Source organism: Marmota monax, unplaced genomic scaffold, assembly GCF_021218885.2.
Source record: "Marmota monax isolate L192 unplaced genomic scaffold, Marmota_monax_Labrador192_F-V1.1 WCK01_AAM20220418_F8-fsc00071, whole genome shotgun sequence".
Taxonomy (NCBI): domain Eukaryota; kingdom Metazoa; phylum Chordata; class Mammalia; order Rodentia; family Sciuridae; genus Marmota; species Marmota monax.
In genome coordinates, this window is record NW_026695217.1 from 8,507,448 (window position 1) to 8,522,385 (window position 14,938).

A 14,938-nucleotide genomic window follows, 5' to 3' on the forward strand; every position below is an offset into this window, starting at 1 on the left:
CCAGGCTCAGGGAATTGCACACCCACCCTTGCATACACAACACAATGAAACCTCATGCAGCCTGGAAGTCCAGTCTGGGGTGGCCCTTGTGGCTCCCTGGTGTAGAGCCGCCTCCCCATCCTGCTGCTCCCCCTCTCCGATGACAGACAGCACCTCAGTGCCAGGGCTCCCACCTCCCAGCTCGTCCTAACTCCAAAGCACCTGTCTTCTCACTTGAGCCTCAGAATGTCCTGAAAGTGTCCCCTCTGAATAAGGAAACTGAAAGCCAGAGACATGGAGTGGTCAGAAAGAAACCAAGTGTCCCAATTTGGTGGCAAGGACAGGAGTTGCTCCTTTTGTAGCAGATGAAATGGGATGAGTGGGGCAAGAGCAGGTGACCATCGATTGGGCTGGCCCATGCAGGGTGCGGTGCCCATTTCTATATCGTGCACCCCAAACCTCAGCTGGTTCAATCTCCCCTGCCCCAGTTTCCTGTTCCTAAGCTGAGAAAACCACATGGGGCCCCAGGAGGGCTGTGGAGGAGCTGCAGCCAGAGAGCAAATCTGCACACTTGGGCCACAGAGAAGGAGAGGCAGAGCACGCATTCAAGGGGGGAGACACAGTGTGGCACTGCTGCTCCCAGGGAAGCCGTTCCAAGCAGCATGCCCGGCTCCCGGCCCTCTGCCTGCTGACCTGAGCTCCTGACCCTCACAGCAAGGGCCGGCAGAGACACTGACCTCCAGATGCCTTTGGGTGCTCAGCAGGCTGTCCCGCAGCACGGGCTCCCATCTCTTGAGCAGGGTATCCCAGCCGTGGACGTCCCCTGAGCCACTGCCCTCATCACAGCCACAGCCAGCCAGCGAGGGATCCAGGGAAGAGGAGCAGCCAGTGTCCATGTTTAGGGAAGAAAGCAGACCACACTCCGGCCCGGAGCTCTTCTCCAACACCTGGGCCAGGTCTGCCAAGCCCTGGGCAGCCGTGAGACGGAAGGGCTGAGGGAGACCAGGAGGGTCCTCGTGGGACCTGTCTGGGCTGGTGGCTCTGACTCCCATTTCCTGGGGGCTCTGATGAGTGGTCTCCGCCTCCCTAGAAGGCGGACAGCCTTCTGCTTCCCCACGTTCCCCGGCAGAGCCAAGAGAGAGGCGGATGAAGCTGAAGCTGGAGGTAAAGCTCTCACAGGAGCCAGGCAGGGTGTGGGGGGCTGCAGGGCCGCTGCCCAGACTGCGGCTGCTACCACACCCCTCCAAAGGCGCCTGCCCCCTGGAGGCCCCAGCGCCCCTTGCTCCTGCACACAGGGTTGGGTCCTGGCTGGTGCCTGGGGCAGCAGAACTGTCCATGGATAAAGACTCTTGCTGCCCCCAGGCATCGTCGGGGCCACGCAGCCCGGCAAGCCTGGCAGGCAATCCGGTGCCAGCTCTGGGCTGAATCCAAAAGCCCATTGGGCTTCCTCCTGCAGAGGTCTGGGCCAGGCTCCGGTGGCCCACAGAGGCCACAGCAGGGGTTTTGGAGCTGTTAGGGACACAGCTCCCCAGCAGGGGTTCCCGGTCATGGCTACTCAGGCCAAGGTTGCTTTGTCCAGCCCTGGATGCGGAGTGGTGGAGCTCCTTGCTGCCCACCCCTCTCAGATCCTGGAATGGCGTGTCCACTGCTGGGAACCTGATTCCGGGCCCAGCTGTGCTTCTCATGTAGCCTGGCCTCCGTGCCAGCCGCCGCCTCCGAAGCGAAGCTGCAGGTGGTGAGCAATCCCAGCTGCCTGGAAAGGAAAAGAACAGCACATGGCCCTGGCTCCCCTGGAACAGCATTTGGAGAGTGTGCCCAGGGCTAGAGGTCACTGATGGGTGCACCTGCCAAAGACACGGGTCGGCCCAGAGAACCAGGGACAAGCCAGTATGAAGATGCTGACGATCCTCAGGAAGCATCTGCCTTGAATGCACAGAGCTCGGCCTGCCTCCCAGGCCCTCTGGCACGGAGCAGCTGGCCCCCCAGCAAGCTAGGCCAGCACACCAGCGTGCACACAGCTCGAGCCCCCAGCACTCCCGGGTCTCCCCTGGAAGGTCAGCACCTATTTATCCTGGGCACGGAGAGCAACGGATCTGAAGATGGACAATAGCACAGAGGGAGATCCAGCTGTCTGCTCCAGCCACACGATGAACAATGCCCTTCGTCTCTGAGCTGTCTGTGTCCCCCAGGCCCCATCCACTGCCTTGGGCCATGAATGTCCACCATTTCATCCACACAGGGGCTGCAGGAGACCTTCCTGTGTTCTCCAAGCCAGGCCCGAGTTCCACGCCCAGTTCTGCTGATGCTGCACCTCACTGCACACTTGCTGGATGGGTGACCTTATTTACCCTCTGTGTGCCTTGAGTCCCTTCCAGTAAAGCTGAGTGGGCATGGAAGCACCACCCACAGGGCTGCTGTGAGCACCCGATCACAGGGCCATGCTATGCAGAGCACCTGTCCAGCGCTGGGCAAGCATGAGCCTGCCAGGCAGTCACCATCCTCATGTGGTGCTGCTGCTCGTGACAAGTGTCCTCCATGGGAACTTCATCGCTCCCTACCTTGTGGATCAACCAAGCCAGGAATCACAACCCTCCCTCCCTCACAAAGGCCAGGAGACTTGGAGAAGCTCACCTGGATGTGGCCAGTTGAGAAGACCAAAGCCTCTCGCTCTAGCAGACCTCAGGTGTTCTCAGAGGCCAGCCAGATACTTGCTCCTCCTCCCAAAACATACATGTCCAGCCCTTCGTGCTGTTGAGTGGGGGTCATCAGGCGCTGATCCCACTGAGCTACCATCACAACACATTCAATCCCAGGTGACAAGGGGCACTGATAATGCTGGGGACGTGAGCACAATGGCCCGTGGCTGCCTGTCCCCTGACTATGCACTAGGGACAACAGAGGTCAAGACATGCTCTTGCCAACTGCAGGACCCAGGGAGAGTTATTGCCACCCAATGGACACAGATTCTGGACGCTTACAGCAAAGGGCAGACCAGACCCAGGGACAGCGCAGGGTGGTGGAGGAAGCGGTATCGGCAGGGAGGGGTGTGGGACTCTGCAGCACCCGAGAGCTCACCCTTGGCTTTGCCTGACTCCCCTAGCAGACCTGCCCAAGCCTGGCCAGACAGGGCCCGTGTGATTCGAATCACATCCTTCCCTCCCTCAGCCTCCAGCTGAACCAGCTGGGTCGAGGCTTGAAGGTTAGGAAGGCAGCGGGATTTCAGTCCATTTTCCCGCAACCGAGGCCACACCAAATTGGAACCACAGGGAAAGGAAGACTGCCAGAGGGACCATGAACAGGCCAGGTGGGCACCCTCGCTCTGCTGGAAGGGACAGGGTCCACCTTTTCCTCCAGGGGGTCTTCCTGCCAGGGTGACCCTGGCAACATCAGAGCCCAACCAGCCAGGAGTGCCAGGAGGGGCTGGGGGAGGAGGAGGGAGTGAGGGAGAGGCTCAGAGGTGCCACACTGCCACCAGGTCAGGCTCGGGTCAGACTGGCAAGACAGCCTCTAAGGAGCAAGGACTCCAGAACAGAGAGAACCCTGAATTCTGGCTTCAGCCTCCAGAGAGAACAACTCACAACTGATACCTTGGAAAATGTGTCCAGTGAAGCTAACATTGTCTTTTAGCTGTTTTTTTTAACCCAGTGGCTCTCACCTGAGTGACACTCCTGAAGGTAGAAGATATTGCCAAGGGGGATTGTCTGCTCAAGATCTCACTCCTTTTCTCACCTGGCACAGCCTTTTCTGAGACCACCCACCAAGGGTTCTGAAGCAGAGCTGGGGTCCAGCTCCTATATGATGAGCTCCCGGGTGGGAGCAGTGTTCCCACCAGGGTTCGGGAAGGTGCAGTGAGGCACAGGTGCCCACCACTGAGCTGTTACCATGTGGGGACCTGGCTCCCTCCCCTTCCTGCCGCTCACTAATCCCAACCCTGACACAGGCCTTCAGCAGCAGCTGAAAAGTGGAGGCTGTCCCAGGGTACTCTCCCTACCCCTTGGAGCACTGGAGAGGGCAGGGGCTGGACAGAGGGGCTGGAGCTGTCCAGAGAACCCTGCTGGGATGGGCTACACAGGGCAGATTGAGGTCTCTAGAAGACGCCTGGGTTTTCCTGCAAAGCCCCTTCACCTACCCTTTTTCCTTTCTTCTTCTTACCCTTGAGGAGCTTATGCTGTCTGCTGCAACCAGAACCCAGTAGTCCCCCGATCATCCTCCCTCAACCTCAGCTCTGTGGTCTGTTCAAAATCCAAGCCCTTCAGCTGAGGGTGGGGTGAGGCTCTCTATCCCTGGAGGCAGAGCCTCCTTCCCACCCAACTGAGGTGCAGTCAGATGCAGCAGGACCTTGGTGGGCAGGAAGGACAACAGAGCCAGGAGGGCAGAGCCCAAAGAACAGGAAGTGCAGGTAGGCTCTGAGGGCCATTGGGGAACAGCTGTGCTGCCCTTCCACGTGAACCCAGAGGTGGCTTCCTTCTGCCTTCTGGTCAGGCTGGGCAGGGAGAGGGAGCCCGGCGCACCGTAACAGACTCTAGGCACAGAGCACAGGCGCCTCGCCTCCTCCAGGATACAGACTTGCTGGGACCCATTAGGTGGCCCCGTCTCCACCCACCCAGGCCAGTGGGCCACAAGCTAAAGCAAGTGCCAGACAGGAGCTCAGGACAGACCCGGGTGTCAAGGGGGCTCTAGCTATAGCCCAACAGGGTGTCTGGAAAATCTGCTTAGGGAAACTGGGAGATGCCAGGATCCACCAGCCTGGTGGGCAAGAGTCCTCTCTGCCTCGCCCCTTCCACTATCCCTCCGCCTGCCCAAATCCTTCCTCTGTCTCCCGCATCAGCTACCTTTCCCCAACCAGCCAGTTCTCGTCACCCCTGTGCCCTATTGTTAACCCCTAGCACCCTAAGTGTTTGGTGTCTATCAGGGAGGAGGCTCCGAGGTCCACAGCAGGGCGAGGTCACTGTTGGGGAGCACAGCCAGCTCCAAGGACTTCAGAGAGACCCTCCTCGGGCAGAGGGACCAGCTGTGGAGGATGAGCAGACACCAGGCTGGGGACAGGATAAGAGCAGTCTGCAGATGGGGCTGGGGCCTGGGTGAAGCAGGGCCTGCCTGGAGAGAGCGGGGAACTCCTGGAGACCCAAGGAAGCCACCTGAGAAAGAGAGAGCCTTGGGGAAGAGAGAATGGGAAAGAAGAGGATGGAAATCACCCAGGAAATCGCTGTGTGGCTCCAGGACAGTCAGGGGACATCAGGCACAGTACGCGCATCCCTGGCTGCCCAGCTCCGCTCTGTGGAGCTAGTGGGCTGTCGCCGCCCATTGGCTTACTCTAGCTCTTCAGATGGGAGGGGTCCCAATGTGGCTGTGCACTGGAACCACCAGGATATCTTTAAAGATCCTGGAGTCCAGGCCTGAGGCTGCTGAAATCACAGTTAGGGCCCAGGGCTCAGGGTCTGGATTTGGGGCGATGCCGTGGGTGATTCTGGGAGGCAGCCAGAGCCGGCAGCCTCACTTTACGGGAAAGCCCTATTCAGCCTCCTCTGCACACGAAGCTCAGACCCATCCTAAATGTGACCTCACAGCATCACAGAGGCTGTGTCTTTGCAAAAGCCTTCTCTCCCATGCTTTTTGTGTTGTAAGATACAAATTAGCTTCTACTACAGGTGCATAAAGTGTGGTCTGTATGTGTTAAAGTCTGTCCCCATACAGCTCTTCAAATACTCTGCCCAAAGAGGGCTTCCACTTCCCGTCAGACCACAGGCCCACCAGAGACGTCACTGCCACGGTCTCCTCTCTGATCCAAGGAAGGAGAGCAAGGCCCCCAGCCCTGCACACATAGTCCGGTTGGTGCTCACAGGGCAGAAGTCCTGCGTGTGACACGCAGCCTGAGGGCCTGGAACAGGAGAAGGCTGCTGGTGGGAAACAGTGAGGTCCACAGGCACCTGCAGTTGAGTGTCTTGTACCAGAGGGACTTTATGAGTTTTGATAAGTGGCTGTGATGAAGCCCTTGGCATTGGAAGAAGCTGGTGGAGGGAGCCCTGCGCCCACTTTGCAGCTTCTCTGTGCACCTGCAATCATTCTAAAACAAAAAGCTACTGCAAACCCATGCCACACGGGACATGTGAGCCTGTCCTTTGCTGTAGCAAGGAGTGCAGCTCCAGAGAGATGGCCCAGCTCGAAATCCAGCGCTGCTGCCTCTGAGAACGCAGCCAAGTGCCTCACTCCCCTGCTCCCACCCTCATCTGGACGATGAGACTCCACCTCACAGAACTGCTGGGTCGTGGCCTTGATGTTCTACACTACTGGACACAGGGCAGCTGAAAAAAAACCAAGTAGATCCCCTTTGGCACATGGACAGTTTGAGCAGAAGGTCCTTGGAAACAGCACTTGCAAAGGGCATGGTCTCTGAACTCCTGGGTCTGCCCACAGATGCAGGCTCCAGGAGGTCTCCCCTTCCTGGGTGACTTCTGGGGTGCTGCACCAACCAGGAAGATCAACCAGAAACGGACACCATGCTGAGACGAACCTTCACAGACTGTCCAGCTCCCATTTGCTCTTTCATGGCTCCTGAAAGTCACCGACTCTCTCCCAAGAGGCTGAGGCCACCTCCCTTCCGCTATGAGGCAATGCCCCTTTGGGAGATTCACTTACTTTCCTTGCAAGGCCCCCATTCCACAGCATAAGGACCAACCGACCAGTGTGCCTCCCCTGCCAGCCTGCCTGTGGGCAGTCGCACACCCAGCTTGGCTCCTGGAGCAGCAGAGGAAGTCCTTACTCCTGCATCACCATCCAGTGACTGACATCATGTTCCACTCGGGAATAGAGACCCGGCTCCTGGACACGACCACCTCAGTGGGGGAGGCACAGTCAAACTGGAAGACCCTGCGCTCTGAAGACAGCCTGTCCCTATGCTGACGGGCTCTGGGTCCAGCTCCATCTCACATGCAGCATGCCCACGGAGGGCCACACGGACCCGCAGCCCATGCTCCCTGTGGATTAGCATGTCCCCAACTCTGCTCCATCCATGTCCTGCTTTCTCTCTTTTCAGCCTGGAGCCCCAGCTGAGAGAGGAGATGGAGAATCAGCAGCCGGAGCCCACCACGCGCAAAGGCAGCTCTGGGGTGCACGCTGCAGCCCCCTCCCCTGTGCTGTTAACTCTGGTAAACGATCGTCTTTTTCTGTTCGTGTAAAGTACCACTGCAAATCTCATGGCCATCTGACCCCTTCAAGAGTGCTGCTGGCTACAGATGGGTGTCTCTAACGACATTTTTAACTGCTGCCCTAATGAAATATGGATGAACCAGAAGCGAGCTCTCTGTAGCTGTTATCTCAAAACAACTCAACAGTTTAGGTTTCTGCTTTGTCGTGGTTGTTCAGCCAAGAGCCGCGAGGCACCCAAGGCAGAGGATCGATTGCCTTTTCCCAAGTCCCTCTGTGAAGATCACTTCCCTTCCTAGTGCCATATTTTATTCACGGCTCATTTTCATGCTTTCTAAATGCCCTACTTTGCATGCAACTCAGGGATGTATTTATTTAGAAATGATCCCACATTGTCAGCACTTCACACCTAAGTAGCTCCCTGCAGGCTGGAGCGTCTTCCAAGTATAGTCCCTACTTGGGGACTATAATTCATAAGACTCAGAATTTAAGCTCACATCAAAGGCTCATGCCACTCTAGACGCCTGACCTTAGAAGTGATATGATTACAGCTTTGCAGATGTCCCGCCTGGTCCCACTGGAAAGCAAGGGAGAGGTGGTGTTCTCCCTCCCATTCCAGGCCTGGACCCTGGTGCCAAAGAGGGGACCAGCATGCCATGGTGGCTCCGGGCAGTGAGGTTCAGTCCTCCACACAGCCCTATATGAGGAGATCCTGCCCTGGGTGCACGGTGCAGGTCCTCCAAGCAGTGCTTATCAGGAAGGTGTGCCTCGGGGAAGGGTCAGGGCCTCTGCAAGGCTGAGCCCCCAGCAGGTAAGCACTGGCCAGTAATGTAAGCCCACCTCACACACAGTTCTGCACAGTTGGCCCTGGGTTGAGCCAGATCAGATCTGGGTCTGAGGCGTAAGGCAACACCCATGGTAACAGACCCTGCCTTCAACTCCGCTGGAGGATCCCTGACATATGAACAGCTGCAGGCTCACTTCATGCTGAGGCCACAGCCACGCAGCAAAGCCCAGAGCTGGGCGACTGAAACAGCAGCAGCTTTGGGAGCTGCTGATTCCTTTGCAGGGCTGGACTGAGGCCAACCTTGTGTACCCACAGACTGATGCTTCAGGAAGATTATGGAGGGAAAATTAGAACCCTCGAGACAGCACCTGTTTCCAGAGATTTGTTCATACCCACTAACATGAAGAATTCTCCTTTCTGGCCCTTACAGTGCCTCTTCACCATGGAATCACCTGTACAAAGCAATAATGTGACCGTTAAGAGTAAGTCTCTGGGCTGGGAGGGTGGCTCCATGGTAGAGCACTTGCCTAGCCCAGGTAAGGCACTGGGTTTGACCCTCAGCACTGCATAAAAATAAATAAACAAAATAAAGGCATTGTGTCCATCTACAACTAAAAAGAATATATTAATTAAAAAAAAAAAAGTAGTCCCTGAGGCCTGGGGTGTGGTTCAGTGGCAGAACACCAGCCTGGGGTCAACCCCCGAGCTGCAAAAAAAGAAAAGAGCAGATCTCCAAGGAGCTCCGCTGCCCATTATCCCAAGTGGTCGTTGGCCACCTCCCGTGTGTCCGTGTGTCCGCGTGGTGGGGAGCACAAGAGTCTTCATCTGGCTGCTGCTGGGAGCAGGCATTATGGTCATTAAGTTATTAAAATGAGATGCCAGTGTCTCCACTAGTCGCTGCTAACAGACAGATGTCACAGACACCCTGGGACCCGGCCATCTGCCAGAACAGGCCGAGAGCCTCAGGTGTAGACTACCCCGCCCCTAGGCTGGATGTCAGAGTGTGGTGGTGTCTTGCTCTTGGATGTCACAGCCAGGAGCAGACCTGCCACAGGTCAAGGGGCTAATTGGCCAGTTGGAAATCAACCAAGGGAAGACGCAGTTGCACCCGCAGCAGTGAAAGTGCCTCGGGAAGGGTCCGGCATCTGCAAGGCTAAGCCCCAGCAGCACACGCGGGCCAGAAAGTGTGACTGCCCACTCACCAATTCAAAAGGTCTCCATAGTCAACCCTCCATTCCTCGGGATGGCAACACTTTAGGACCCAGAACAGTACCGCCACATGAGTTCTGAAGCTAACTGAGCTACACCCCCTCCAGGCCCCCACAGCTCTCTGACCTGCCACGTGCCCTCTCTGAGCCTCAGTTTCCTCATCTGGGGAAAGCTGATTGGCTGACTCCTTTGCAAGCTGATGGTGAAGACTGGAGATCGAGAGCCCTTGTCCCTCAGAGTGCCACCTGTCCACACTGCTGTCCCCAGGTGTCAGTGACTTCAGCCACCTGACATAACAGGCGTCTCCGCCACCAAAGCGGCTACCTGCCACCGCACACTGCCTCTCGCCCCCAGCCCACTCCAGAGGGTGTAAACCGCACACCGATCCTAGCGGACCTCCCAGATCCAGGCCAGTATCACGTCTGAGGCCAGCTCCTTCTCTTCGGTCTCATCTGGGTGCTGCATTCCCGGCCCTCACCAGTCACCCGGGGTGCAGAGTGTGCAGACGATTCCTGCGTCACTCTGAAGGTGACCAGTCCCATTGACATGCACCTGGTGGACCGTCAGAGAGGTCTCCTGAGGAGTCAGAGGGGTGGACGTTGGCTCTCAGCCAGGCCTGGCCACACCTCTGTCTGGTCAGGAGCCAGAGGGCACCGAGAGGACACAACTCAACCACCAACATACCCCTTGAAAATCAGAGCCAGTGGCCAGTAACGGTCCAAGCCCAGGAGGCTTTAGTTTCAGCTCTTTCCCAGGGGCTTCTGGGTGCTCGGAGACCACTGTGTGAGTAGATGGGGGATTTTCTGGGCACTGAAAGAGGCAGGACATTGGGCCCCTTTCCCTGCTTGGTTGGGAGTCTGTTGCTAAAGTAGCCGTGTCCAGAGGTCTGCCCCAGACTTACCCCTGAGGCTCTGTAGTTATCTTCCCAAGAGGGTCAAATGCAGTAATGGAACATGATCAGGTGGATGCAAGGACATGGAAGACAGCGGACACTGGCCAGCTCTCAGGAAACACCTGAGAACCCACTTCAGTTTCTGAGAAACCCAGGCGCTGCGGGGTTTCACCAGGTCTGTGTCTCCCCGGGGCAGCAGATGCCTCTGCTGGCTCAGGCCTCGCCCACCCGCTGCTCCTGGACCCCCAGCTCTAAGGAAAAGAGCAGCATCAGCCCAGCCCTCAGGATCAGGGTCCCTCCTTCACCACTTCAGCCTTTGGCAATTTCCTCACCTTCTGGCAACACCCAAAGCCTATTTCTTTTCTAAAAAGGTCTTTAATAGTGAAAATAAACCAGATGAGCCTGTTTCTCTAGAATGGCTTTAAAACTCGAGTTGACTCTCACCGAGGGACTCGAGATTCCTTTGCTTGCAGCTTATTTTGAAATAAATGAGGCAACCTGGGGTAATAAATTGGCTTTAATCCACGTGTTATGCTGCAGGAATGTGGAAATGGGGTCAGCAAAGTGCCGTGGGGTCTTTGAGGAAGACAGGCGGGGAGAGAGACCACAGCTGCAAAGACACAGACACCTCCCAGTCCTGAAGAAGAGAACGGGCCACGCTTGCAAGCCAAAGGTCACAGATTCACAGACCAAGGGCGTGACGCAGACACCAGGCATCTCCCCAAACAGTTTCTTCTGCAAGCACCCAAGAGCCTAAGTGGGTCATCTAGGAAAACAAGAATGTCAAACGGACTGTATTATATATAAACAGGAAGTTAGAAAATGGGAACAATAGCGTTTATTGAGACCCCACCACGTGTCAGGCATGGAAAAGCAGGGACAGTGGACCCCTAAGTCCCAGTCTTCAGCAAAAGAATGGGAGGCGCTTGCTCTGGCTCCCCTGTGCACCAGGAGCGGCAGGAGACATGGACAGGCCAGGAGAGGGGCAGATGGGCAGCTAGTGAATTCTGTGCCAGCCACAGCACTCTGAGACCTAAAGGGATGGGAGGTCCCAGCTGCCTGACCAGGGCTCTTCCTTCTGCCCACCTTCTTCGCCATGCCAAATGACACCATCCAGACTGGAAGCTGCTCCGGAAGGGATGAGACTGACGTATAGCTGCCCTATATCCTGAGGGGGTAGAAAAGCCTCTCCTGGGAGGAGAACAGAGGTACAGCGCAGGGCCAGAACACAGGCCAGGACCAAGACATGACACTGCAGCAAGGACAGAGGCAGGCCCCAGCACAGCCAGCCTCCAGGAGGCCAGAAGAGCCCTGGCCTCTGCAGTGACCTTCAAGTAGATCTCCCAAGATGCAGGCCAGGGGCACACAGCACCTGTAGGCACTAGGCCATGTCGAGAGGCCCCGGGAGCTATGGAAAGTTTGGGAGTATGTTTGTATGTACGATGAGAATTCACGAGAGTGTCTGTTTGCACACACATACACACACACAGGTACACACATACAAACCTGGTTGTAAAGTACACTATGTTTTTCGGGTCAAAAATCCAAATCAGCTGCGTTCACACCTTGCGCAGATCCCCAACTCTAAGGACCAGCATCAATAACCACCGCGGCACCAGAGCATGGCTCTACTGAGCATCGTGACAGGGTGTTGCTGGGGACAAGGGCTGGGTGAGGGACACCAGGGCTGGAGTCTTCCCCAGGGGAAACAGATGTGTCATCCCAGCAAGACCCCAAGCCGTGGCCACACGTTGTGGGCAGGAGTGGCCCAGGATGGCGAGGCAGATGCCATGGGCGGTCGCTGCACAGAGCCCGCCAGCTGTGTACTGCGTGTCAGGCTCCCAGCTTTTCACTACCGACAGCACCTTCCAGAGAGAGATTTTCTCTTCACAGACTCAGAAGTCTCTAATCAGCTTTGTTTCAAATCCACCAATTTGGAGGTCACGCTCATGGGCACACTTTCAATTATACGCTTATCTTGAGAGAGGGCCAGACAGGATTAAAGTGGCCAGCCTCCAAAAGAGCCCCGTGACAGCATAAGGGACATGCAGGTGGGACTGTAGGTGGGTGGAAGCAGAGGGACCTCGGGGCCCGCGTGGCCCACAGTCCATCAGGAAGATGCGTCTCTCTCCTGGAAGGATTTCTGTCACCAGCCTCTGCCATTGTCTGGGCGACAAGTCCATTTGACTGTGTTCCTCAGTGGCACTACCCACAGGCGTGGAGGAGAAAGCTGCGCCTCCCACAGCCCCTGCGAAGCTCAGCACGGGCCTCACTGCTCTGTGTACCGCTCACATCCACTCCACCCCAGAGATGGCTCCATGGCACCTGCTCGTGGACCAGAGACTGGACGTGTCACCACGCCCAGTCTGGTGACAAAACATGAGGAAGTCAGTTGGCTCTCCATCTTTCTGTGGGCTGAGATGAGGTGAGGCCAGGGAAGTACCACCGACTGGAAGTGCTACTTCCTAAGACAGATGGTGGGTGGCCCAGTCTCTTCCCAAGACCTTGTGGGCCAAGCATTGGTACAGCAACAGCCTGACATCACCCACTGCCTCCTTTCCCCCAAGTCACAGGCTGGATGACACTCAGACAGGCGTGGCCTAGGTAACAACTCGGGGCATGAGTGGGGCCAGGAAACAAAGCTGGCCTGATGAAGGCGACATCCTTGAATGTCCCTTTATGCATCAAACACTCACTTGGCACCTTCTATGTGCAGACAGTTGTACCCTTAGCAGGTCTGCCCACTCCTCACCACGCCCTCCTGGGGAGTGTGCTGCTACCACCTATCCCTCAGTTAGATCACTGAGGCCTGCGAAAAGAGACTGCTTAGTCCAGAGGCAGGATGGCCGCCCAGGAAGGAAGACGGCCCTCTCACTCCTCTCCTGCACGAGTCGGGCTCTGACCTGGATGTGAGTCCGGGGTCACCACCCATGTTAGGGCTGTGCCTGGACCACCAAGGCCTCCATGTGTCCAGTGCTCAGATATGGTCCCCAAAAGCATGCTTGCTTGTTAGAGCCTGTAAACAAGTCAGGATGGCGCCTGGCATTTTGCCAGAGAAATGTTAGAGTCTGTAAACAAGTCTGGATGGTGCCTGGCAAAATGCCAGAGGGAGTGGTTTGTGAAGTAATGCCATCGAGCCATTAAGTGTGGAGACTCCTTATTGGTTGACTGATGTATCTAGTTTATGTTAATTAGATAAGCTGTGTGGAATGTATAAATACCTCTGTTGTCCTACAATAAACGGCTTCCACTCCTGCTGTATCAATCTACACAAGTTGTTCGTCACCCCCCCCCCCGGGTTATTTTGCTGCAGCCGGACTGCGGCACTTGCTAACCAAAGAGCTCTGAGAGAACGACTCAGCAGGTCCAGACGTGACTTCCTGGCTCTGTGCACACCGTCTCCTCAGCACACAGGTCCCGAGCTGAAAAGGTACACAAGTCACCTGGTTCCAAGCAGAACTCCTAGTGAATGCTCCTCCTAGTGAATGTTCCTCCTAGTGAGTGCTCCTCCTAGTGAACGTTCCTCCTAGTGAGTGCTCCTCCTAGTGGATGCTCCTTAGTGAGTGCTCCTCCTAGTGGATGCTCCTCCTAATGAATGTCCCTCCTAGTGAAGAATGTTCCTCCCTGCTGAATGCTCCTCCCTGCTGAATGTATCGGAGTTACCCTGACAGCCATCCAGAACTGGTGGGTTGTATGGAGGAAGGGGCTTCTGGAGAAACTGACCAGGTCCGACCGAAGCCAGGAATGGCCAGAGAGGGATGCTGCACAAGTCCATTTCCCACCTCCCAGGAGAGCACAGCCATGGTGGGCTGGAAAGCTGGTGGTGTAACAATGACACACTAAAACTGTGAGCCATTGAACTTGCCATCATAGAACAATTCATGCTGCCGCCACAGGACCCTCAGTCCTTCTTAGTTACCTCTAACTGAGTGGGAAAGGAAGGAGGAGATTTAAGTCTGACTGTAAGCCAGGAACACTGCGTTTCCCCGGGAATAAGCCCAGGGGTCCCCAGCGCTCAGCAGAAGTCACTCATCAACTAGGAAAGAGGTTGGAGCTTCTGCCATGCCAGCATGCCTCGAGTGTGGTCTCGGACACCTGCATCGCAATCACCTGGGAGGCCTGGGAAATGCAGGTTTATGGGCCTCCCCAGAACCCCAGGAGGGCAGGAAGCCAGAGAGCAACATGTATTTTTCATAAGAGCCCAAGGCTCTCATTAGCACAGTGATGCCAAGGCAGGCAAGGAGGGCCAGGCTTTGCGAGTCCTCCTGAGCCTGCCAGAGAGTCCTGGGCAAGGCCAAGGTACCCAGGGGACACCTGCCATGCACAGAAGGGAAGCCGCCCAGCGGGAGCAGAGGGGTCAAGCCATGTGAAACATGGGCAACCGTGAAAGGCCGGGGTGAGTATCTCCTCCAGCAACCACGTTCAGGACAGCAAGAGGTATGCTCAAGGCAACCTAACGGGCAAGAAAGCTGGGCAAGAAGGACCCACTGCCTAGAGTGAAGAGGGTTAGACAAGAGAGAAGACAGGGCAGAATTACACAGCAGAGTTGTCAGCCTTCGTCCTATTAAAGAAGGGGACAGGGTGGCATCAGGTGGCAGCAGGCCACTCCTGTCGTGTGAACCGCTTACCCTGTAGGCACAGCCCCAGCCGTGAGGCTGCGTGTTGCAGTACCTGCACTTGCCCCACGGCCTGCTCCTCAGTTGCTTTCTGCAGGGACAGTTGGCAGACATTGCATTGGTGGCTGCCTGTAATCTGCCCAGCTCCTGCCTGAGTATACATACATGGTAACTGTGCAATAAAGTCAGACCTGCTTCCTGCTTGGTCTCCAGAGGTCTTAAATAGCAACTCCACAGTCACACTCTCCTCTACCCTGTTCTGTGGACCTCCTCGCTGGACGAGAGAGAGCCCATGCAGCATCACTTAGGAGG

The 14,938-nt window shown here is 56.4% G+C and overlaps 1 protein-coding gene across 2 annotated transcripts in view; it reads right to left on the reverse strand.

Annotated features, from left to right (window-relative positions):
* Nucleotides 1-14,938, reverse strand: part of Disc1 (DISC1 scaffold protein) — a 200,680-nt gene that overhangs the window by 165,227 nt on the left and 20,515 nt on the right. For both annotated transcript variants that reach the window (XM_046432128.2, XM_058575004.1), the window contains exon 2: nt 717-1,732. In XM_046432128.2, the coding sequence (XP_046288084.1) occupies nt 717-1,732 (1,016 nt within the window). The remainder of the gene's footprint in view (nt 1-716; nt 1,733-14,938) is intronic.